General features: G+C 56.3%; 1 protein-coding gene across 2 annotated transcripts; it reads left to right on the top strand.

Annotated features, from left to right (window-relative positions):
• Positions 1-797: 797 nt before the first annotated feature.
• Positions 798-23,433, top strand: SARDH (sarcosine dehydrogenase). 2 transcript variants are annotated; one of them, XM_039561470.1, is made up of 22 exons: positions 798-1,250; positions 1,323-1,438; positions 2,118-2,439; positions 3,006-3,184; positions 3,672-3,851; positions 4,195-4,318; positions 4,506-4,606; positions 5,737-5,841; positions 6,220-6,349; positions 8,363-8,449; positions 8,565-8,655; positions 10,389-10,530; positions 12,040-12,123; positions 12,825-12,938; positions 13,420-13,558; positions 14,098-14,211; positions 16,090-16,237; positions 16,645-16,738; positions 20,922-21,084; positions 21,357-21,525; positions 21,956-22,091; positions 22,938-23,433. In XM_039561470.1, the coding sequence occupies exons 3-22, from the start codon at positions 2,124-2,126 to the stop codon at positions 23,061-23,063; spliced, it is 2,742 nt and encodes a 913-aa protein (XP_039417404.1). In that variant the 5' UTR covers positions 798-1,250; positions 1,323-1,438; positions 2,118-2,123; the 3' UTR covers positions 23,064-23,433. The 2 variants fall into 2 exon arrangements, with proteins under 2 accessions (XP_039417404.1, XP_039417405.1); XM_039561471.1 differs by having other exon boundaries at positions 1,066-1,250; positions 1,326-1,438.
• The last annotated feature ends 645 nt before the right edge of the window (positions 23,434-24,078 follow it).

Raw genomic sequence — 24,078 nt, forward strand, 5'->3', positions numbered from 1 at the left:
CCTAAAAATTATAGGGGCAGATTGAACTGTGTGGGCTCCCTCTACACTGGGCTGATCATCCCAACAAATAACCCCCCTCATTCCTGCTCTGGGGGTCACATCAGTGCTCCGAGGAGCTGTAGCAGCTGCCACGTTTCCCCACTGTCCGTCCTGAGCTTGGTGAAGGGCTCAGGCTGCTGAACTGGACTTGGGCTTGTATTGTTCTAGGTCTGGTCTAACCCAAAGGTCATATTTATAATTAGGACAGGCTGATGAAATGGTTCTGGCCTGTCAAACAGAAACCCCCCACTGCAAACAGGAGTTTAGACTTGTTTGCAGCTCTGTGGTTATTCTGAGCAATTCAGTCCATGGAGAAGCCTGCGGGAATTGGGGCTCTCTGTAAAACTGAGAAACCGGTTTTTTCTTTGGGAGAAGGAGGGGAAATGCTGCTGGAGATGGGGGCTAAAGCTGGAATCAGTGAACCCCACAGGTCCTGTTCAAACCCTTCCCAAACTGGGCGAGTCTGGATGCACACTGGGTACCACAGGGTGTCCAGCAGGCAAGAGCAGAGGGACTGAGGAGCAGCAAGGGGGCACTTCCAGGGTCACTGCCGGATGCTTAAAGCCCCCAAAAATCCATCCCTGTGCTGCTCAGAGCTCTGCAGGGGTGGGTGATGCTGCCTGGGGGATCATAATGCTGCTGGGACCCCAATCCCTCCCAACCACCAGCCAAACCCTGACTCCACCCCGACGTCTGCTTCTCTGAGATACCGGCATGAGGCCCTTCAGCAGAGCCTGTGCATCCTGCCCAGACAGGCCCGAGTTCCAGGGGTGAGCCCTGAGCAGAAGGAACAACGAACCTTCAGGTTTACAGATCGAAATCAGACCCTTCTTTTTCTACCCAGCTCTAAATTAATTTTTTTTTGGTGTTGCCACCTTCCCTTTGAGCTCTCGGGTCTGGCCTAGGAGAGGTGTAAATCAATTTTAACTCTGCTCTTCAACTGCAGCCGCTGGGAACTGTGGCAGGAGGGTCAGATGGTGCCTTTCCTCACCGTGTTTGCTCTCTGGCATCCAGCTGACAACTCCAGCCAGCGCCGAGCCAGCCCGGGAGGCTGCGAGTCCCCCTGGCCCCAGCTGGGCTGTTTGTTGTCTGCTGGGCACCGAGCCGGGGAGAAAAGCAGCATTTTCCTCCCTGTTTTGAATTTCTCTGCTCTGCCGGCCTTTTTGTCTCACTTGGGAAGCAGCAGAGCCACAAGAAGGGGGACAAGGGAGGTAAGTCCTTCTTTTCTGTCTGCTCAGGCTGGCTCCACTCGCCTCCGAGTGCTGGTTAATATTTTTTTGCAGCAGGGGCCAAGGTGACGGAAGAGGAGGAGGAGAAGGAGGAGGAGGAGAGCATCGGAGGAAGGCAAGGGCCCCACGACATCCCGGCAGGGAAAGCCAGCCCGGAGCGAGCCTCGCTGGTGAGTGGAGCCTGGTGGGAATGTGCCGTGAGCTGTCCAGGGAACTCCTGCGGTGTCAGGATTTCCAAGTGGGAGTTTGAAGCTTGGGGTGACACTGTGGGGACACTGTGGGGACACCGTGGGGACAGCGGGTGCTCTGGTGGCCACGTGGCAGCAAGAGGGGGGTCTCAGTGGGGTGACCCCCAGGGCAGATTCTGGTCATGGCCTGTGGCTGGTGTGGGAGGGGCTCTGTGCTGGCCCCACTGCACCCCTCACGGGCACCCAAAATCCTGTGCCGGGAGCAAATCCCGAACCGTGGCCTCGGCCAGGACCCGCGCAGGGGTTACGGTGTCTGCAGGCTGGATCTGTCCCCGTTTGTCCCCAGCAGCCATTGCACCTCCCTCTGACAGGGAGCAAACCTGGCACCTTCGATGCACCCAAACAGCTCCTGAGCTCCAGGGGGGGAAAATAAAAGCGGTTTCTGGAGGCGTGAGCGAGCACGGGGTGGCCGTGGCCTGGGAATTCCCAAGCCCCTTCTTTAAGGGGGCCCCTCTGGAGGGTGTTTGGGAGCTGCACACTGGAAAGGGATCCCAGCAGCCCACTCAGGGACGTGTCCCCAGGGCTCAGCATCCAGAGATGGGTGGTGAGGTGAGCAGCGGGGCTGGCCAGGGATCCCCTGAGCTGATTTTGGGATTTGCAGGTGGAGATGTCCTACATGAGCCGTGCCTGGCAGGCAGCCGCCCCCCGCCGCCTGCCAGCCCCCTGGAGAAGCCCCCGGCCCTTCAGCAGCGCCTCGGGCCCCACGGCCAAGAAGAGCGTCCCGTACCAGAAGACGCTGCAGGAGGAGGGCCCCGGGAGCGGCGAGCCCAGCCGGCCCCCGCCCGCCTCGGCACAGGTGGTGGTGGTCGGCGGGGGCAGCCTGGGCTGCCAGACCACCTATCACCTGGCCAAGATGGGGGTCAGCGGCGTGGTGCTGCTGGAGAGGGACCGCCTGACCTCGGGCACCACCTGGCACACGGCGGGTGAGGCGCGGGGCGCGGTTCGGGCGCTCCCCGAGGTGCGCACGGGGATGCTCAGGGCTTGGGATGAGCCGCTGTCCCTGGGGTGGATCCATTGCACAGGCTGCATCTGGATGGGCTGGAGAGTTTGGGCTTTAAGTGTTGAGAATTTCTGGTTTTCTTTCCGCCATAACCTTTTTTTAAACGTGGTCCCCCCCCGCCCCCCAATTTCCTTTTTTTCCCCCCCGAGATTTAAGCGGCTGCAGGAAAAGGAAACACTTTATTTCCACAATTTTCCCCCCCTTCTTTCAGCCACTTTTCTTTGGCAGAGAGGGAGAGCTATACAAGCTCTTTCTTGGGGTCACTTTTGGGGTCCATCCCCTCCATAAAACCCTTTCCCCCATTCATTTGTCGCCCGAGGAGGACAGAAACCGATGCTTTGTAGCTTTGCCGCGTATCCACGAGATGGAGCACGAGCCCCGCAGGGTGACACAGGACACGCGCAGGACATGGGGACCCCCTCTGCACCCCGCTCGGGGTGATGGAGAGGTGACACAGCGTCCGTGCCACCCTGGCCGTGTCCCCCGCAGGTCTCCTGTGGCAGCTGCGTCCCAGCGATGTGGAAGTGGAGCTGCTGGCGCACACGCGGGATGTGGTCAGCCGGGATCTGCCGGCCGAGACGGGGCTGCACACGGGCTGGGTGGAGAACGGGGGGCTCTTCATCGCCTCCAACAAGCAGCGCCTGGATGAGTACAAAAGGCTCATGTCGGTAGGGAGGAGCCCCGGGGTGTCCCCGGCAGGGTGGGCTGCAGGAGGGGGGCGGGTTTTGGGAGCAGGGCTGGAGATCCCAGGGCTGTGGAGCCCCCAGGTCTCTGAATGTCCCATCCCTCACTGGCTTCCCACTGAAAAGCAGCAAGTGGCCCTTCCAGGGCAGCCTCCTGATTCATAAGGCAGCAAAAATCCGTCAAACTGCTCCAAAGTCCGCAAAATTAAATCCAGACATGGATTTTTGACAGTTCAAACAATGGCAGCATCATTTTCCCCATCGTGCAGCATCATTTTTCCAGCTGCACAGGCAGCTCGAATGCAAATCTGGGGCCATATTCCCTGAAATCTGAGCATCACCCCATGCTGGATTTAGGGTTTGCCTCACATGGGAGATAAACCTGTCCTGGGATTCTCCTCCTCCTCCTTCAGCAGCAAGTGATGAGCAAATGTTCCTTACCTGAGCTCCCGGATTTCCTGTCCCTTGGCAGCTGGGGAAGGTGTATGGTGTGGAGTCCCACGTCCTGACCCCGTCACAGACCAAGGACCTGTACCCTCTGATGAACATCGATGACCTGTATGGCACCCTGTACGTCCCCAAGGATGGCACCATGGATCCCGCTGGCACCTGCTCAACTCTTGCCAGAGCAGCGACTGCCAGAGGCGCTACGGTAGCTCTTAATTAGTAATTACTCATTAATGCCCGTTGGTTTCATCCTCTGCCTTCCCCATCTCGTCCTTTCCCACCAGGGCAGAGCTGCTCCTGCAGATTTGGGTCTTCCCCAAGAAGGGTGTTGTCCTTCTTGGTTGGGTCACAGTGACGAAGCTGGCAGGAACCGTGAGATCCAGGGGAAAGAGAGGGTGGAAAAAAGACTTTTAGGAGCAAGACAAGGTGCTCAGAAGGCTGCTTAGGTTCACTTTTCCCCGATTTGGGGGCTGCATGTCAGGTGAGGTGGGTTGTCCCCCCGCCCTTGTGACCCCGCTGTGACTCTGCCACCTTTCCTCTGCCACCAGATCATCGAGAACTGCCCGGTCACGGGTATCCAGGTGAGAACTGATGATTTTGGGGTGAAGAGGGTGCATGCAGTGGAGACAGCCCACGGGACCATCCAGACTCCCTGCGTGGTGAACTGTGCAGGTACAGGGGGCAGGGCACGGGGGAAGATGTGGGACAGGGGCAGCGGCCACAGCTCACAGGTGGCTTTGCTCCCGTGAGGCAGAAACTCTGTGCCAGCCCTTGTCCCCGGTGTGGCTGTCACCTGCAGCTGTCTGGGGGTGTGGGGGATGGAGAGGGGCTCAGCTCGGGGTCGTTGTTGTCTCTCCAGGAGTGTGGGCACGGGCCCTGGGCCGGCTGGCGGGCGTGCACGTGCCGCTGGTGGGGATGCACCACGCCTACGTGGTGACCGAGCGCATCGAGGGCATCCAGGTCAGTCCTGCACGAGCTGCAGCTCGGCTCCTCTGCCCTGGGGGACAGGGCTGGAGAGGCAGAAAGACCCCTGACCCTTTCAGGAACCCCCAGACCTGTGGGACCTCCCCCCTTCTGCCAGGCCAGGCTCTGCTCTTGGGGGAGTGCACACCCTCAGCAGGGCTGGCAGACCACCCTGAACAGAGTCAGATTTAATATTTAACGAGGGTACAACTGGCAGGATAATTTTTTTTCCTCAGGATCTCTGTGTTTGGTGTCTGAAAACAGCCCTCATAAAGATCCCAGACCCTTTCTGAGCAAGCCCCAGGCCCCGCAGGCAGAGGTGTAGCTCTCCAAGCATTCCTAAACCATCCCTAATAATCTGTTCCTGCCATCTGGCTGTGGAGAATTGCTCGGGAGTTGAAGGAGGCTTCATTCTCTCAGGCCCCAGCACTCTGAGGGTGACACATTAATTGCTTTCCATCCTGCTGACACGGTCTGTGTCTGACCTTTCAGCACGAGGTGCCTCGCTGTAAAAATGCCGTGGTCCACGGTTACATTTCTGTCCCAGTAACTCCACGGTGCCCTACGCAGCCAGGAAGACTTCAGAGGAGAGGCTGCAGCTCGCAGACCTCGGTGCCTCCCGTTCAATCCACTTAATTCCACTTGTCAACACGGCTTGCAGCAGGCCCTACACCGATTCTTCAGTGTTATCTAAATGTTTCCCCATCCATTATTCACGAGAACAAATCCCTCATTCTTCGTGCACCACTGCCTGCGCGTGGAGCTGCCGCATCCTCCTGCAGAGGCGGGTGGCAGAGGAGTGATGATTCCTGAGCTAGGATCAACCACAGGGGCTGCTTGCTGTCCCCAGGGCACCCCTGGGTGCTGCTCAGGTGTCTGTGGAAGCTGCTCTGCGCATGGTTTGGCCAGGTTTGCTGGAGCTGAGCTGGGTGTTTTCCTCTCGGGGCAAAGCAGGTGCCCAAATTTCGGTGCTGAGGGAACACCCAGAGCCACTGCTTGTGCCATCCTCGGCAGGTCACTGCTGCAGCTGCCCACCCTGTGCCCTGGACCTCGCTGGGTGCTGCAGGGGTGTCCCCACAGCCCTTGGCCTCCTCTGACCCCTGCACTCCCCCCTCCCCATTTTTCAGAACATGCCAAATGTTCGTGATCACGACGCCTCGGTCTATCTCCGTCTCCAAGGCGATGCCCTTTCCGTGGGTGGATATGAGTCAAACCCTATCTTCTGGGAGGAGGTGAGTGGAGCCGGGAGGTTTTCTGGGGGAACGAGGCAGGTTTCCAGGGAAGCCACCTCGGAGGAATGGGCGCAGGCGTGAGCGCTCAGCCCCCGCATTCTGCGGGTACCAACCTCCGGTGGCTGGTGGGGAAACCAGGGGGGAACATCTTCCCTTTGGGGCTGTCTGTGGCACAGATACGCAGTGCAGGAGAGCCAGAAGCCCCTGTGCCCATCCCTCTATCCTTAATTCAGACTTCTGGTTTGTCTGGATTGTTCATGAAAACCCAAAAACCGCAGAGATTCAATGCAGCCTCGACTTATCTTCTCCGAGGCTGCCAGACATGAGAAGGTCTCACACCATCTATTCTGTGTCTTGATTCGTGTTTCTCAACTTTAGGTATCTGAAAAATTTGCTTTTGGCCTCTTTGACCTGGACTGGGATGTTTTCATGCAACACATTGAAGGTGCTGTCAACAGAGTGCCAGTTCTGGAGAAAACAGGAATTAAATCCACCGTCTGTGGGCCAGGTAACGTGGCTGTGGTGGCACTGTGGTGACACTGTGGTGACACCGTGGCGGCTGGGTTTCTCCAAGGATCTTGCTGGAGGCAAAGGGCAACTTTATAACCTGGGGAGAAGAAGAACTCTCTGAACACAGAGGAAGTGCTGCTGGTCCGGCTGCAGTGGTGGCATCTTCCAAGGGGTGGCATTCCAGGCCCAGCCTGGGTGGAGGAATAGAGTCACACATCCAGAGACTCACAGAATGCTTTGGCTTGGAAGGGATCTCCAAAGGTTATCGAATTCCAACCCCCTGCCATGGGCAGGGACACCTTCCACTGTCCCAGGCTCCTCCAAGCCCTGTCCAGCCTGGCCTTGGATACTTTCAGGGATGGGGCAGCCACAGCTTCTCTGGGCACCCTGTGCCAGGGCCTCCCCACCCTTGTTGGAAATAACTTCTATCTTATCATTTCCTATGACCTTATAGATTTCTTATCATCTCAACTGACCCTCTTTCAGTTTAAAACCATTTCCCTGGGGAGCTGATTGCCTTGTTCCAGTCTGGGAGTGAATGGATTTCCAGCTGATGTTGTGGCTGCTGGACTGGAAAATTAAGGGGCAGATGTTTTTAAGCAGTGGCTGTTATTTTACCAAGTGTTATCTTCTCTAATTATTTTTACTACTTGCTCCTGGTCCAGTGACATGAGATTTACCCAGATTTACATCCCAGGCAGTCTGGTGTGGAGTTAAAGCCATCCTTGCAGTGCCAGACATCGAGCCTGAGCCCTGCACGCTTGGTTCAGCCTTAAAATCCACTGTACACTAAAAAAATCAACTGTAATAAAAGCCCTTTTTGCTGAGGCACTTAAAGGGAAGCTCTTTGGGTTGTATGAGGGGAAAGTGTGGCACATCTCCGGCCCTGCAGCAGATCAAACATGACTGGTACAAAGTGGAGACCTTGGCCCTGGGTCCAGTGGTTTGATTACACTGTGGTGTGAGCAGAGCAGAAGTGGCTGCTGGTAGATGAATGTCTCCTCTTTGTGGTGCCATAATTGTCATTTCCCAAGGCTCAGCTCTCCTCCTCTTCTCCTTCTTGATTGAAACCAGCAGCCTGTGGCAGCTGAGTCACGCTGGGCTGAAGCAAATGGCCAAGGCTTTGTCCCCTCTGCTGGGGTCACTGTGCCAAGGTGCCTGGAGCCCTCACCACCCATCCCAGGGCAAAGTCAGCCGTGCTGGCAGGGGAGGTGCTCTGGCTGTTGCTCCATTAACTCCCTGAGTTTGTAGCCTGGAATGTGTGTGCAGGGGTGCTGGCACGTGAGGAGCTGCTCTGGTGACAGTGGAAATATTCTGGCTCTGCTCCTGTCTTCTCTGGAGCAGTGGGACCAGGGGACACAGACTGGGCATTGCTGAGTGGGGAAAGACCACATTGAACTCAGTCTTCCCTCTCTCCTTCCACATGGATGGATGGATGGATGGACCATCATCAAACACGGAGGAGGATAGCACACCTCTGTCAGGGGCTTTGCTGTCCTCCCTGCTGAGGATTTGCAGAGGGATTTCCAGGGCTGATGGCCCTGTGGAAAAGCACTGGCAGCAGGAGACATTATGAGCACAGGAGAGACATCCCCAGCAGTCCCTCAGCTGAACCAAAGTCATGAAATCTCCCAGCAGGAACTGATGAAGGTGGAATACAGTCACCACCAGGAAATAGGGCTCAGAGGTTGAAACAGCAACAAACAGATCAGTGTAGCACCCTTGACTGGGGGATTGGGAAGGAAAAAAGAGCCCTCACAGTGCCTCGTGCACCTTCTCCTGCGTGCAGGGGAATTCATTTTGCTTCCCAAATTTTCAGTCTAACTCCCAAAACCTGTGCTGGGAAGTGCTCAGTGTTGGTCCAGTTCTGGCCCCACTGACCTCTCTGGGAGCAGGACGGGGTCAGCACGGGAAGCTGCAGGAAAGCTGTTTGTAAAGCGTGTGACACATCCCCAAGGTGTGTGATCCCCCTGTCCTGGCCTCGCTGGCACAGCCCCTCTCTGTTTTTCAGAGTCGTTCACAGCTGACCACAAACCCCTCATGGGAGAAGCTCCGGAGGTCCGAGGGTTCTTCCTCGGCTGTGGCTTCAACAGCGCCGGTAAGAGAGACCTGAGGGGATCACCACCTGCTGGCATCGGATCCCAGGCGGATCCTGGCATTCCACAGCCGTGCTTGGCCTCCTGGCATCATCTGCATGCCCCCCTCTCCCCCAGGGATGATGCTGGGAGGCGGCTGCGGCAGGGAACTGGCTCACTGGATCATCCACGGCCGCCCGGAGAAGGACATGTACGGCTACGACATCAGGCAAGTCACCCGCACTGCCCCAGCTCCCTCCTCATCCCTGGTGCTCCTTGGGGACGCTTTCCAGGCAGGGCTGGATGCTGGATCGGGAATGGGTGCCCAGGCAGTGTCTGTGTCCCGAGTGCCCACGTGGGGTTTATCCCGTGTGCCTCACTCCGCTCCCACACAAACAACTTCCAGCAGGCGCGAGGGGATGGCGCTGATGGGGCAGGACGGGGTGATTACCTTTGGGTTTTGCTGTTCAGTTAGTGCCGTGCCTAATCCTCTAAGTTAATAATCGGGGGGATGATTTCAGCAGCACAACGATCAGCTTGGCCCCCCCTCTGCAGCACCACCCGGGCCGGGGGTTGTGACTGTGCAGATGTTGGCTCAGTAATTGCTTTTGGCTTGCTTGATTACCTTTGATTGGGTTTGGGCTTCCTTACAGGGCTGCAGTGACAGCAGCCACCTTGTTGGGGACAAAGCTTTGAAAATCTCTCGTTGCTTTAGTGGCCAAGCTGGGAAAGGCCACATTGGCTTGGGCTGGGGGACTGAGGGGCCTGCAGAGATCAGGGGGAGATGCCTCCAGCTGCCCCCTTCCACCAGCTGGGCTCGGGATGGGGATGGAGAGATGGAGAAATCCCAGACCAGCACAGCCCCCCTGACCTGCACCGAGGGACCCCAGCCCTGCTCAGAGCAGCCAGGAGCTTCCCAGCCCTTGCATCTGCATTACCCAAACATCTCTCGTGTCCCCTGTGCCCTGTCATCAAGCTGTCAGTCCCATTCCTTCCTTTTGTTGACAACTACCAAGCTCCTCTTTAAATAACTCCCTGTTCCTCACATTTCAATATTTATCCTCTCAGAACATTTGCTTGTAAATATTTCATCTGGCAGCTGTTGCCCGCTTGCCGCTGTCAAGAATTCAGCTCGTTGGTGAAGGGGCTGAGGCTGATGGGGCAACCAGGGGTTGCTGGTGACATGCCATGTGTCACCTTCTGCCAGCAGAAGAGGCAGCTACTCTCAAAACTCTTGGGGAGCATCCCTTGTATCCCTTGCAGGGCTCAGCCCCACTGCTCTGCCTGTTTTCTCCACCCAAGCAGCAAGAAAAGCTGAAAGTATCATTTTAGAAGTGCCTAGAAATGACATCTTGTCTTTCAAGCCCTGCCTGGCTCCCTTTCTCCAGCCCTGGGAAACGTGCCACCTGTGCCCAGGGCTGCTCTCCCTGAGTTACAGGTCTCTGGGAATAACAACCTGGCCATGGGCTGAGCTGGCACATTCCTTCAAGGAGCTTTTCTGTTTGAAAGATGAAAATACGTCAGATGAATTGAAAATGATTTGGGGTGTATTTATATTTCAGCCTGGGGAGAATTGGGTGAAAAATGTAAGGAATGTCCAGGGCTCATTCCCTCATCAGGGCTGTGTTTAAAGCCGGAGTGTGCCCTGAGGTCGTTCCCATGTTGAAGTGGGGCAGAATTAGCCTCAAGGCTCATTTTTTTTCTCTTTCCACTGCTCAGCAGGGCTGTCTTCTGCTCGAAGTTGCTCTGGGGTGGGGCTGGGAGCTCGGTGGGGGCTGCAGCTCCGATGGTCAGCACCATGGCACGGCCAGCACCGAGCCCTGCTTGGCTCTTTTGCTCTCCCCACGAAACTGGAGCAGGAAGAGCAATTTTACACCAGCAGCTGCACCCACATCTGGGTCTGGTCAAAAGGGCCATGACCTGGGGGGCTCATCCAGATGTTGCCATCTCCCTGCCTTCCAGGAGGTTTCACCACTCCCTGACCGACAACAACCGCTGGATCCGGGAGCGCAGCCACGAGTCCTACGCCAAGAACTATTCCGTCGTCTTCCCCCACGACGAGCCGCTGGCAGGACGCAACGTGAGGAAGGACGCCCTGCACGAGGTGAGGGCACGACCTGGGCTGGCCCTCACAGCAGCAAAAAGGAGCTCACAAGGAGTGGCTGCAGCTGTGTCGCTCCCCAAAACTGCTGTGCTCCCATCCATCCATCCATCCATCCATCCATCCATCCATCCATCCATCCATCCCGGGGAGATCCCTGCCGGATCCCAAAGCTCACTGTGAAGGTTCTGGGGCCATGGGCAGTTTAATGGTAGAGATGCTGAGCATTCCCATGATATTGAACTCAGCAGGTATGGATCGAGGCAAGGGAAGAGGGGAGAGGAGGGCTCCGAGGCTGAGTGGGTGCCAGGGGCAGCTGAGAGGGTGCTGAATGCTCACAGGAATCTCCTGTGCCTGCTCTCCGTGTCCTGCTCACAGTTCAGCAGCAGCTTCTCCCCAGAACAGCGTCTCTCAGTGTGGATGAGGCTGGGACACAAGGAGGGATGTGGGAAGAGGGATGTGCCTCTGGAGATGGTTTTGCCAGCACCCCCTGAGTGGTTTTGCTCCCAGGGCTTCCTCCTTCTCCTGCCTTTCCCAGCCGCTTCCTCACACATATCTCCATAGCTGGATGCTCTCAAGATGCAGCAGTTGAGAGAAAAACCTAATTCCCAGGATTTTGCTGCACCAGCAGCTCAGAGGCCCCCAAATCCCTTGAGGTGCTCAGGGTGACTCAGCTCCAGAGCCTCATCCCAGCCCTGGCAAAGCCACCTTTCCCAAGCCCATTCCTGCTTCTGTTTGCCATCACACCGTTCCTCTTCCAACTGGAGGGCAGAGGCTCAAGCAGTAAAACAGACACCCCTGCCCACCGGCCCCCGGTGTTTGGTTGACAGCTCAGTTGTTTTCTGTCACTGAGGATGCAATTTGTTTTTTAATAGCACGTCTAATAAGCGATGCCCACTTGACTGACAGCCTGGCATTTATCCGTGCAGCTCCAGAACATGTGCTGTGTTTTATAAATAGGCACTGAATGATTTCTGAGATGTTCAACAAAATCCATTCTTTTCCGAGCTGAGGCTCCAAACAGAAATGTCTTAATGGATCCCTAATTAATTGCATGCAGGGAGATTTTCCTGAGAGCACAGAGGAGGAATGAGAAGGTTGCTGTATAAATATTAGATGTTGTTATATAATTACTCTGTAAACATGGTGGGGAATCCTGCTGTCTGCATGTAGCATCTCCTGGTCACTAATTTGGGCACCCTAGTGCAGGTTTTGGTGGGGTGCACAGCTGGGCTGTGAATCTTTGCCCCTTGACCAGCCTTGAGGAAAATATCCTTCCTGAGGGGGACAAAAATCAGGCAATTCTTAGGTTTGACACTGTTCTAAAAGACAAACTGCAGGGCTGATTTTGGCTGTTGATAGCCAAAGCCAAGGGGTCACAAGTCTGGTCTTGAGCCCACATTTGCACCCAAGGAGGGCAGCCTGGGTGCTGCTCGAAAAGCAGTGAAAAAGCTTTTTAAAAAACCTTTTTGCTCCTGGTTTTTGTTTGTTGTTTTTTTTTTTTTTGTGTAGGAGCTGCTGCGACAGGGCTGTGTTTTCCAGGAGAGGCACGGCTGGGAGAGACCCGGCTGGTTCAGCCCTGGGGGAGCAGCTCCGGTAAGGACAGCACAGGCTGGGGGGGGGTGTTCAGCCTGGAGGGACCAACGGTAGTGGGGATCCATCTCTGAGGGCAGGGATGCTGTGGTAGGAACCCTCACCATTGGCAGGGATGTTGGAGTGAGGATCCATCACTGAGGGCAGGGATTTTGTGGTCAGGACTCATCCCCATGGGCAGGGATGCTCTGGTAGGACTCATGATCATGGACAGGGATGTTGGAGTGAGGATCCATCTCCATGGGCAGGGATGCTGGGGTGAGGATCAATCACTGAGGGCAGTGATGTTGGAGCGAGGATCAGTCACTGAGGGCAGCGATGTTGGGGTGAGGATCCATCACTGGGGGCAGGGATGTTGGGATGGGGATCCACCTCCATGGGCAGGGATGTTGGGGTGAGGATCCATCACTGAGGGCAGGGGTGTTGGGATGGGGATCAACCACTGAGGGCAGGGATGCTGGGGTGAAGATCCATCACTGAGGGCAGGGATGCTGGGGTGGGGATCCATCTCCATGGGCAGGGATGCTGGGGTGGGGATCCATCTCCATGGGCAGGGATGCTGGGGTGGGGACCCATCACTGCCAGGATGGGGACCCACCACCACAGCCAGCTCTCCTGGAGTGGGGTGAATATGGCACGGAGCCCTTTGGCTTTGGCCTCACATCCTCTTCCTCCCCATCCCCGTGCTCCCACCGCTCCCCCAGGTCCTGGACTACGACTACTACGGCGCCTACGGCCGGGAGCGCCACAGGGACTACGCCTACAACCGCCTGCTGGGGGACGAGTACACCTTCGACTTCCCCCCTCACCACGACATCGTGAGTGGGGCTGGCAGCCCCTCCTGCCCTGCCAGGGCTGCTTTGGGTGGATTTGGTGATGCTCAGAGGGAGGGGAAGCTCCCAAACTGGGAAAAATGTTCCAAAAATATGAAGAGAAATGTGTGGCCCGTGCTCAGAAACCTCGGGGGAGAAGCCATGGGAATTATGCTGCTGCTCTCCTAAAGTGTTGAGACCAGCTTGGGGAAAAAAACCTCAATTTGATGAAATTCAGGTGTTATTAATGATAACTGTCACTGAGTTAGTGAGGTAAGGAATGGGATCAGGCACTCAGGATGGCCTGTCAGGCTCGCTCCAGTGAATACCTGATTCTTTCAGGAGCGTTTTGAAGCTGTGCAGCCTTTAAAGGCACCGGGCGAGTGTCCTGGTATCATTTCCCGTTATGTAAATGGTTTGATTTGTGCTTCCCTTTGTGGGCTCAGAGCATGGCTCAGCCTCAGCGCCGTGTTTGCTTTAATTGCAGATCAAGAATGAATGTTTGACGTGCAGGAATGCCCTGGCTCTCTTCGACATGTCTTATTTTGGGAAATTCTACCTGGTTGGGCCTGAAGCTACGAAAGCAGCCGACTGGCTGTTCAGTGCTGATGTGAGCAAAGCTCCAGGTACAGGCTCAGTTCCTCGTTTTGTTGGGGAAATCACACCCCAGAACAACCCAGGGGAACCCAGACTGGCTTTTCCTGTAAATGCTGCCTTTGCAGAGGGTATGGGAAGGGTGTGGGAGAGGCTGCTCTCCCTGTTCTCACCAGAGTCTGGGTCCTGCCTCGTTTGTACAGGGGCTCAGTGCTCGGAGATGCTCCCTCAGGGATGAGGGAGGGGGTTCTGGCCCTCTGGCTCCAGCTATGGCTCACATCTGGAGCTGCGATGGGTGCTGGAGTAAATCAAGCACAGCCCCCGCCAGCTGTGGTTCGTTGTTCCCTTTTCCGAAGCAGCCTTTCCAAGGATGCAAGTTCAGCTCCTCACACAGGAAAGGGGAAAAAGCCTCGTTCCTTTCCCCTTCCTGCTGCTGGCACACCCAGGGTGGGTCAGGGCAAAGCCATTTAACGATGGGGACGCATCTTGCTGCTGCTGCCCACCTCCCTCTGCCCCACGGCTCCGTGCCGGGGCTGGCTGATGGGCAGCGGTGCCCGTGTGCCCTCCGCAGGCTCCACCGTGTATACCTGCATGCTGAACCGGCAGGGCGGCGTGGAGAGCGACCTGACCGTCAGCAGGATCAGCCCCGGGGCGCCGGGGTCCCCCCTGGCCCCAGCTTTTGAAGGTAAAAGCCCCGAGCCCGAGGATGCTGCAGGAGGGAGCATTCCTGCGGGCGCTGGCTGCGTTCAGTTCCCAGCCTTTCCCGCTGCCTTTTCAGCTGTGTCAATGCACACAAATTTTGGGTTTAACTCCTTAGCTACAATAGAAATGTTGGGGTTTCTAACAGGTGAAGGTAGCTCTTGCTGTGTGCAGCTGCCTCCTCTCAGCTCTGCTGCCTCAGGAAAGGGAATTTTGGTGTTTTTCTCCCTCTGAGAGGGAGCCACGTTGTGCAAGTCACAACGTACCCTTTCCAGTCCTGGGCAGGTTCGTTCCAGCACCTCCTCCATCCCTGCCAAGCTGGAGGGGCTGCAGGCACCGGGGTGATTGCATTTTCCTAATGGCAGCCACCTGGCTTTTTCCACCTCTATCCTCCAGTCCCCGTAACCCGATTACAGCCCCTGTCCCCGGGGCCCTGCACTGCTCATCGCTGTTATTGGGTTTGTCCAGCCCCGGCTGGCGGCTCTGACCTCTGTCCGAGTCCTTATCAGCTGCAATTAAGGGGGATTGAAAGGCAGCAGAGCGGCCCTGGGGGCAGAAATGGCATTAGGCAGCTGCGGAGGAGGATGCTGAGCTCGCCTGTGGCCAAGCACAGGGTGTGCACTTGGGTGGCCGGTGCCACAGAGCCCTGTCCCCGCGCTGTGTCACCTTCAGTGCTCTGGGGCAATCTCACCCTGCTTGTCCCAGCAGCGTGGGGTGCCAGTGACTTCATCCCTTCCTTGTGGGAGAATCCTTCTTCCCTCCTGTCTGGGACCCTGGCACAGGAAGCAGGGTGGGAAGTGGCTGGCGGAGCTGCAGGTTCTGTCGGGCACTGGAGGAGTTTAATCACAGCAAAGTCTATTTTTCCAGTTACAGTAGGTGGCTGCACTTATTACCATTATGACAGAATACCAGAGAGCAATTTCGTAGTGGCAGGAAAGACAGCGGGAAGATTGATTACATATTAATCAGCTCTCAAACACCATCCCTCGGGATTTTTCCACCCAGGATTACTGAGGAGACGAAATTCTTCCTTGTGTACAGTACAATCCCCACACTGGTTATGGGCTGGTCACTGCAGTGATGCCTTAGGTTTTAGCTTTTCTATTTTCAAACCCTGCACTGCCTGGTGTGTAACTCTGGAGTTTCTTGGAGCCTGTTCATTTCTGCTCTCTCGTCCCAGGCAGACGTAACAAAGCCTCTCCAGGCCTGCTCTCCAAGGACACCCAGACTGTCCTAGGCCCTAAAACTATAAACCAAAAGCCTCTAAAGGGAGGGCAAGCGGAGGGAAAATTACCTCATTAACTGAAGCTTTAATTGGAGAATGAACCCTGCTATGCAAATGAACCAAACCTATAAAAGTGTGAAGAACTCGTGCCCTGCCGTCCATCTCGGGGTCCATTTTGAGAACAGCCTCAGGCTCCCCAGGGGTACCTTTGAAGGCCTTTCAAATAAATACCTGCCTTTATTCCCTTACTCCTGTCTCATCTCTGTTTCTAGGAGGCCTCTTAAGGCCTCAGCAGCATTCCCTGCTCCCACCTGTAGCTCACAGCTCCCCCCCCCACTTGAGGCTCTGTTCTGTACTGGGACAAAAGTGCTGTTGGTCCCACAGAGTTTTTTCCTGTGATGCTCACACAAACTCTCACTTTTACTGGTTTTCACTGTGCTGAGCCCCACAAAAAGCAGTTAGCAGAGCCCCAAAGCCTTCCCTAATCCCACTACTCTTTAACCCCGGCTTTTTTTGGCAGTCCCCACTCGGGGCTGTGCAAGCTGGAGAGACTCAGGGCTGCACTTCAGGCTCTGCAGAGCAGAACCCACCCAGCCCAGCACTCTCAGCCCTGAAAGGCTGCCCGGGGCTGTTTTCCAGGGGACGGCTACTACCTGGCTATCGGCGGGGCCGTGGCCCAGCACAACTGGTCCCACATCACCACCGTGCTGCAGGACATGAAATTCCAGTGCAAACTCCTCGACTGCTCAGAGGAGCTGGGCATGATGAGCATCCAGGGCCCCCTGAGGTGAGCGGTGTGGCCCCCTCCCTGCAACCTGACCGTGGGGAGGTGGAGGGAGGGATGCAGGGAGGGATGCAGGGAGGGGTGCAGGGATACAGGGGATGGAGGGAGGGATTCAGGGATGGAGGGGATGGAGTGGGGTTTGCCTCAGGTGCAGGTCCCCACGTTGGGCAGGGGTAGGTGTGAGCCCCATGACAATGAGTGCTGATCCAGCTAGGGTAACACTCCATTTTCCATGGGACTGAAATTTCTTTTGAGGCTCCCACAGCACTGCACATCAGCCACCTCAGCTCCTCTTTGGAGTGAGAAGTCTGTCTTGCCAGAAAGATGAGGGAGAAAGTTTTAGGGATAACCCTCAGGGCAGGCTGGGAACTGAGTCCCTTCACTGCACCCACTTTGCTGTTTCCCCACAGCCGTGTTGTCCTCCAAGAAGTGCTTGACACCGACCTCAGCAACGAGGCCTTCCCCTTCTCCACACACAAAATCACCACGGCTGCAGGATGTGAGGTAGGAAGGGGCCATTCCTTGAGCTCCCCAGGAGCTCTGGGCTCTGAGAACCCACCAGCCTGCACAGCCAAGAGTAGAATCCCAGACTGGTTTGGGTTGGAAGGGACCTGAAAGCCCCTCTCATTCCACCCCTGCCATGGCAGGGACACCTTCCACTAGCCCAGGTTGCTCCAAGCCCTGTCCAACCTGGCCTTGGACACTGCCAGGGATGGGGCAGCCACAGCTTCTCTGGGCACCCTGTGCCATCTCCCTCTGTTAGGAATGTGTCCCCTCATTATTGCAGAGGTTTTGTTGTGGTTTTTGTTGGAAAAGGTCAAAACCCAGAGTGGGAACGGGGTGTTTCCCTCCCTGACTGCCTGCCAGGTGCCATCCCACTCTCCCAGCCCTCCCAGTGGTGCCACAGCCTGGGCTGAGCTTGGGGAAGGGATGGGGTGACTCATGGCTTTGCAGTGATGCCAGAGGAACGAGAGACGTCTCCATGGATTAGGGTGAGCAGTGCTGATGAGATCTACCTGACACTCCAGACACTTTCCATTTCCCCCTCCTCATAAAAAAAAAGGGGACAACTTAATGTAAATCTTGTCAGGTACTGGCAGTAGGGACTGGGCAGCCTGGCAGCTGCTGTGTTTGGTCACAAGAGAAGCCTGACAGCCCTAAGCTTCCTGTACAGGCACAGATCATCCTGCTTCTGCTCGGGCTCCAGGGCTCACATAGGTCCTGAAGCTGCTGATTGAGCCTGCTTGAAACACCCTAAATAGAAGAGTCGGTGACCATGAAGTGTTATTTTCTCAAAGGAGAAACGTCCTGGGAAAACCTGCACCTGGCAAGTTTGGGTATCGGGGAAAAGCTTTTGCAAGGTTTCCCCCAGAAACTCTGCCTTGCTTTCTCAGTGACGTTTATCCCACATGAAATATTCCTATGGCTGCAAAAACACTTTGGAAGAGAGGGTGGAGTTTGTACCCCATCCTTCCCATTGGAAATCTGGGCAGGCCTTGATCCCAGGGCATCCTTCTCCTGCTGGATGAGCCAGCTGGGAGGAGGGACGGTGCCCAGGACTCGCTCTGGCTCTCAGGCTGGTGCCTGGTGGGGGATGAAGGAGGTGAAGGTGAAGCAGTAAATCTCATAAAAGGCAGCAGGAGAGCCGGGAGCTGCAGCAGGCTGGATGTTAAGGAAATTGGGTTAAGCCACGTGCGGCCACTTTTCATTCAGAATTAAAATGGCTTTAATTCGACTGCAGCTGCCTGCTGAAGGGATTGCTGCTAAATCAAATTAGGGTGTCTTGATTTATGAGCAAGAGCCTGGCCAGGCCTTAAGGTGGTTTAACTAAGACACAGACTTTGCTCAAGTCAGATTAATCTCCAGACCATCTCCAATGAGTGCACCCTGGGCTTTGGGTGCCCAACAGCTCAACCCACAGCAAGTCCAGGGTCCCTTGGAGGGGAACCGTGGCCTGGGGGACTTCAAAGCCAATCCACTGGTGCAGGTTGTCCAAACTGCTGGATTTTAGTCTCCATTAATCCTCCCCACACCCTCCCTAGTCAGCCTGTAGCAGGCCGATATCATCTTGTAATAATCTGCTTATCCCCCAGGCAAGGAGCAGAAATGCTCCAGTCTCTACGGGTGTGATGAGTTTATTTGCATTTCACCTCAAGTTTGTAAAAAGTAATCTGGTCCTTCAAGGCAGACAGAGCTGGCAGAAGTTTTGTGGGTTCTTTGGAGTGTAAACTCCCTGATGGACAGAGAAAAGCTTTCCTGCCTGAGGGGTGTGGGCTGGGAGGGGACTCCCTGCCTGCTGCCAGGGCCACCCTTCAGGAGGTCTCCTTTGTCCCGCTGGACAATGAACACCAGGGACTCCATCCCACGCTGGAATCAGAGTGAGAGGATTTCTCAGGGCAGCAGGCTGAAGCCCTTGCTGATATTATCGCCTTCCAGGGGGATTAAACTGAACCCAGCATCTTAAAAAAGTTATCACTGAGATTTCCCTGCATTAACTCGTAGTTGAACAGAATCAGCTGGAGTCAAAGGAGAGTTCCAGCAGCGTTAATGACTCTGGAAATTACGGTTTGGTTTGCGAGTTTATATATAGAGTCTCTCATTGTATGGAACAGCAGAGAAAGGTCCCCCTTTGAATCTCACTGCTGGAGACAGGGGAAAGTTCAGGTTTTCCTATTCTACAATACTTAGAATGCTTTTGAATCGCTGCACAAAAACCCAGGAACTGATTCTATTTCACAGCTCCAGCTGAAAAACCTGTTTCTATGGGAATCCAGCAGAACTGCTGAGTCCAGCCCTTGGTCCCCCTCTGTGGTGGGATGTGAATCCTGCCTGGGGTACACACACGAGGGGGCAACCCCAATCCCTCCCTGTGCCGAGCTGATCACTGGCACCCCAGTTTTCCAAGGATACCTCTTTTCTGTGGGGCACTGCTCTTGCTGGGATGCTCATCCTTACCGAGCAGCAGTGGTTTGAGAGGAAGTTTCTCCCAGGAGTAACTTGCTCTTGGTTGTAAAGAGCACTTTAGCTGCAGTCACAGACAGGGTTAATGAGCCAGGAAGTTGCCTGTCAATCCCCGGAGCATCTCCTGCCACAATGAAGACAGAAGGTGGCTTGCAGCAGCCTCATCCCTGGCTGTTCCCTAATTAGATGACACCTTTGTGTAGATGAAAAGCCTCCTCTGAGCCCCCTGTGCCTGTGCCCCTGGGGAAGGGATTGCCAGCCTTTGTGCCTGGCTGTGGGGCTGTGCCAGGACCAGGGCAGGAAGGGGCTCCTGGCATGGCTCCTCAAAATAAATTCCCCACCCTGTGTGTTCCCTCCTCCTCTCCACTCCTACTGCAGAGGTTAAAGCTTCTTACAAGCTGCCTTAAATTCTGCTTGAGGACCTGATTTTTGTGCTTGGGGAAGCAGGAATGGGTTTGGGTTCCCAGCCATGCCCCCTGGCCATGCTGGCAGCACAGAACCCAGGCAGCCCTTGGGCACTTCTGCCTGCTCTGGGCAGCAGCTGCTGATGTCTGTTTGCATTTGTCCCCAGGATTAGAGAGCACAGCTGGCACCAGAGCTCAGCAAATGGCAAAATGCAGCTTCTGCCCCAACCATGGCCAAGCCAGCCCCAAGGTCACCAGGACCAGCCTGGAAGTGTGTTCTGAGCTGAAAACTGCTTTGTTAAAAGGCCAGGTCACAATCCAGAGCAAAACTCTGGAGTTAATCTCTTTCCCAAAGCGAGCTCTGCCTTTGCAGGGGATGTGTATCTGAAGGGATGAACCAGAGGGGGTTTGTGGGGGAGGAAGAGGAGAAATATGATGGGATGAATCAGAGGGAAAGGCAGCTCAGGCTCAGGGGCTGTCTCCAGGGAAGGTGCCTGCGTTGGGGTGGTCCCAGCTGGCCTGGAAAGCTTTGGGAATGGAGTTGGTTTCATAGGGACAGCAGGAGGGTGCAGGCAGGGCTGCCTGGGTGAGAAGCTGGGGGGAACATGGGCCTGCAGTGCCAGCATGGTCTGTTCCCTGGGATTGCAGGCAGGCTCCGTCCCCGGGAATGAGGCTTCCCTGGAGAAGCACTGAGTCCCTCGTGCCGATCTGCTCATTCCTCCTTGGGGCTTCATGGATTTGGTGAGGAGCCAATCAGGCAGCACAGCTTTGGGACACGACCTCCGTGGGGAAACCTGAGCATTCCTGGTGGGAATGGGATGTGGGTCAGGACACTGGGCTCAGCCCCTGCCCAAGAGTCTTTGGGTGCCTCTGCTGTGGGAGCACTGTCCAAGAAGGGAACACTGCTGGAGGAGGGACGGCAGTCATGAAGTGCCCCAAAAGTAGGACAGTCCTGCTGGGGACCAGCTTCCCTGTCTCAATGGATCAGCAGAGGGAGACAAAAGCCCGGCTGGAGCTGGAGCATCACATCTAACCCCAGCCCTGGATTCCGTAGCCAGAGGATGCTGCCAGCAGCCACCTCTGCCCACTGGCACTGACGGGAGCTGGGTTTGAGGTGCCAGGCATAGGTTGTGCAGAGATGAGAACTTCAGTCTGACCCTGGCTTTGTGCATGAGGGAGAGCACAGAGCTGCCTTCCACCACAAGGTTCCCACAAGGTTCCCAGGCAAAGCTGGCTTTTCCCCTGATATGGGAGCATGTGGCCTCTGCCACCCTGCCCAGCCCAGCTCCACTGCAGGGATGTTTGACCTCTTGCCTTTGCAGGTCCGTGCCATGAGGCTGTCGTTCGTGGGCGAGATGGGCTGGGAGCTGCACGTGCCCAGGGCTGACTGTGTGAAGGTTTACCGGGCGGTGATGGAGGCGGGAGCCCGGCACGGCATCGCCAACGCCGGCTACAGAGCCATCGACAGCCTCAGCATCGAGAAAGGTCCTTTCCTCCTTCCAGCAGCACTCTCTGCTTTCCCTCCAGCAGGGGAACCAGGGCAAGGAGCTTTTCCCAGCTTCAGGGTGGGTCAGTGTGGCTGGAGGTGCGGCAGAGTCTCAGAATGGTGACACTTGCCCAGTGTGGGCTCCTCTCGAGGGTGTTTCATCCAGGGCCAAGTGAATGAAGGGCAGCACGTGTCCAGGGGGCAGGGCTGATTTCTCGGTGTCCTGGTGCTGTGACAGAGATCAGTGGGTGACCCTGCTTGCTCCCTGCAGGGTACAGGCACTGGCACGCAGACCTGCGCCCCGACGACACCCCACTAGAAGCAGGCTTGGCCTTCACCTGCAAGCTCAAGTCCAGCATCCCCTTCCTGGGCCGGGAGGCTGTGGAGGCTCAGAAAGCCAAGGGCATCTTCCGCCGCCTCGTGTGCTTCACCACGGAGGAGTGAGTACCCTGCTGGGTCTGCTCCCAGCCCAGGAGCACCCCTGGAGCAGCACCGAGCCCACCCAGCCCCGTGTGCACACACACACACAGGTGCCACACCTGGGCGCACGTGGGGCTCAGCTTCGAGCCAGCTCAGCTGTTTTCCGTGCTCTAATTCCATCTCTAATTTAAATCCCACCGCAAATCCCCTGGTGGATGTTTAATGGGAGCTGTGAGCGGTGTGACGGGGTTGATCTTGTTTCGCCCCGAGCAGCGGGAGGCTTTGCAGACCGGGCTGGAGGGACTTTGGGTTCAGCAGGGAGAGGTGAATGAGCCTGTGGGCAGCGGGAGCCCTGGCACTTGGGCTGGCCTGGGGCAGAGCCAGGGTCCCCCCAAGCCCCTCCGCCCCGTGGTGGGGCTGCGCTGTGGCAGCTCTGCCCGTGCCTTGCAGGAAGGTGCCCATGTTCGGCCTGGAGGCGGTCTGGAGGGACGGGAAGGTGGTCGGCCACATCCGGCGGGCAGATTTTGGATTTGCCATCGACAAAACCATCGCCTACGGCTACATCCGTGACCCCGCGGGCGGCCCGGTGAGTGCGGAGCCCCGGGATGGCCGAGCCCCGCTCCCTGCAGCGGCACGGACCCGCTGCTCTCACCTGCGGGGGGATGCGGGCCAGCAGCTCCCTCCTGCTTCCCCGTGCCGGCTGCAGGGTGAGGGGTGTCACGGCTCGCTGGCAAAGCTGGTGTCACCCACTGTCACTGTGTGAGGTCCCAGCACGGCTCAAGTGCTGCCTCGGGTGTTAATTGCGACCGAATATTTAATTGCAGTAGTGGATTAACTCACGTTGTAGGGAGCAGTGGGCAATAGGAGCAGGGCAGGCTCTTAATTAACCCTGGGAGGCTCCTGGGTAATCAGTTAGGTGCCCTCATTAAGCGGTGTGCTGTGGGCAGAGGTCGGGGTGGCATCTTCAGGGTCTGTCTCTGTGCCGACCAAGAGCTGTGTGTGTGCTGTGATTCCTGCTCCTGCTTGCCTTGACTTTTCATCCTGCATCCCTGCAAGAGCCCCAAGGCAAGTGGGTTTGTGGGCCGGTTGCCCCTGGGAACCCCCTTTTCTCCCAGTTATGAATGTTCCTCCTCTCCCTTTTCATCTCCTTTTTCCCTTTTCCCCTTTACTTTCCCCTTTTTCCTTTCCATCGTGTACCTCCACAGGGGGAAAAAAAAGAAACCTAAAAAATTTCAAATACTGTTTGTTTTTTTTTTTAAACAGAGTGCTTTTAACAGCTCTTTTCCTCCTTTCTGCACATCCTCTTGGGATGGTAGAGCTGGGTTTTGTGCAGGGAGCAGATCTGTGGGGGTGGGGTGGGAGCTTGCCCAGGGATGGAGATGGGATGCTGGCACCCTACAGGGGTTTGTTTTTCCATGGCTCTGCCTCGCAGGTTTCCCTGGATTTTGTGAAGAGTGGCAGCTACGAGCTGGAGCGGATGGGAGTGACCTTCCCAGCCCAAGCTCACACCAAGTCCCCGTTCGACCCCGACAACAAACGCGTGAAGGGCTTTTACTGAGGCTGCTGCGGGTGCCGAGAGGGAAGAGGAGCTGCCGGCTGAACTCCCGGCCCCCGTGTGCCCCAGCTGGCTCCGGGGTCAGCTGCAAGGGCCTGGCACCCGTCTGGAACTCGCCAAGTAAATTTGAGTCCGATTAGAGGGCAGAGGAGGAAGAGATTCCAAAAAGTCCAAAGGCTCTGATGCTCTCTTCTCCAAGCGAAGCGCTGCCACTGCAGTAATAATTGTTTTTCCCGGGTTAATTGGCCTGCAAACAGCGTTTGGTCTCACTGCACATGAAGTGGTTTCAATTTTTGACTTTGCTGGAAACTCTTTTCCCCCCCCTGCAAAATGTAGTTTCAGGCTGCCTGGAAATGAATTTTTTTTAAACCAACTCTGCTGTTATTACAGCTGGAGCCTCCAAACCTGCCGTCCCTCTGCTCCCTTGCTGCGTCCGTCCCCACTCCCATGGGTGTCACCTCATCCTGGCTGTGCCCTGGGGCTCCGTGCTGGGGTGGGGGCCGTGGAGGGAAGGGGCAGGAGCACAGGGTCATTGTCCAGGCTCACGATGTGGGTTCTGCTCTGCCAGTGCTGTTTGTGCATCATAAAACCATGGAATCATGGAATTGTTTGGGTTGGAAGGGACCTTAAAGCTCATCTCATTCCATGGGTTCCACGGGCAGGGACACCTTCCGCTATCCCAGGTTGCTCTAAGCCCTGTCCAACCTGGCCTTGGACACTGCCAGGGGCAGCCACAATTTTTCTGGGCTGCTCCTGGCACAGGTTATGGTGTAAGGTGGCCAACGGGGGCACTGACCCCACAGCTGCCCTTGGCCCCATCCACTGGCAGCTCCCTGGTCCCTTGTGGCACCTTCCCGAAGGTCACCTTGGAGGTGGCTCCTTTAATTCCTGACGGAGAGGGGGATGCTGGCAGGGGCTGAGCCCTGAGCTCAAACCCCTGCAGCCTCTGGCAGCTCAGAGCCAGCCTTGGGGGCAGCAGGGAAGGTTTGGCCTCACATGCACACGGCCTGGACTGAAG

Source organism: Corvus cornix, chromosome 17 (assembly GCF_000738735.6).
Source record: "Corvus cornix cornix isolate S_Up_H32 chromosome 17, ASM73873v5, whole genome shotgun sequence".
In the NCBI taxonomy this organism is placed as follows: Eukaryota; Metazoa; Chordata; class Aves; order Passeriformes; family Corvidae; genus Corvus; species Corvus cornix.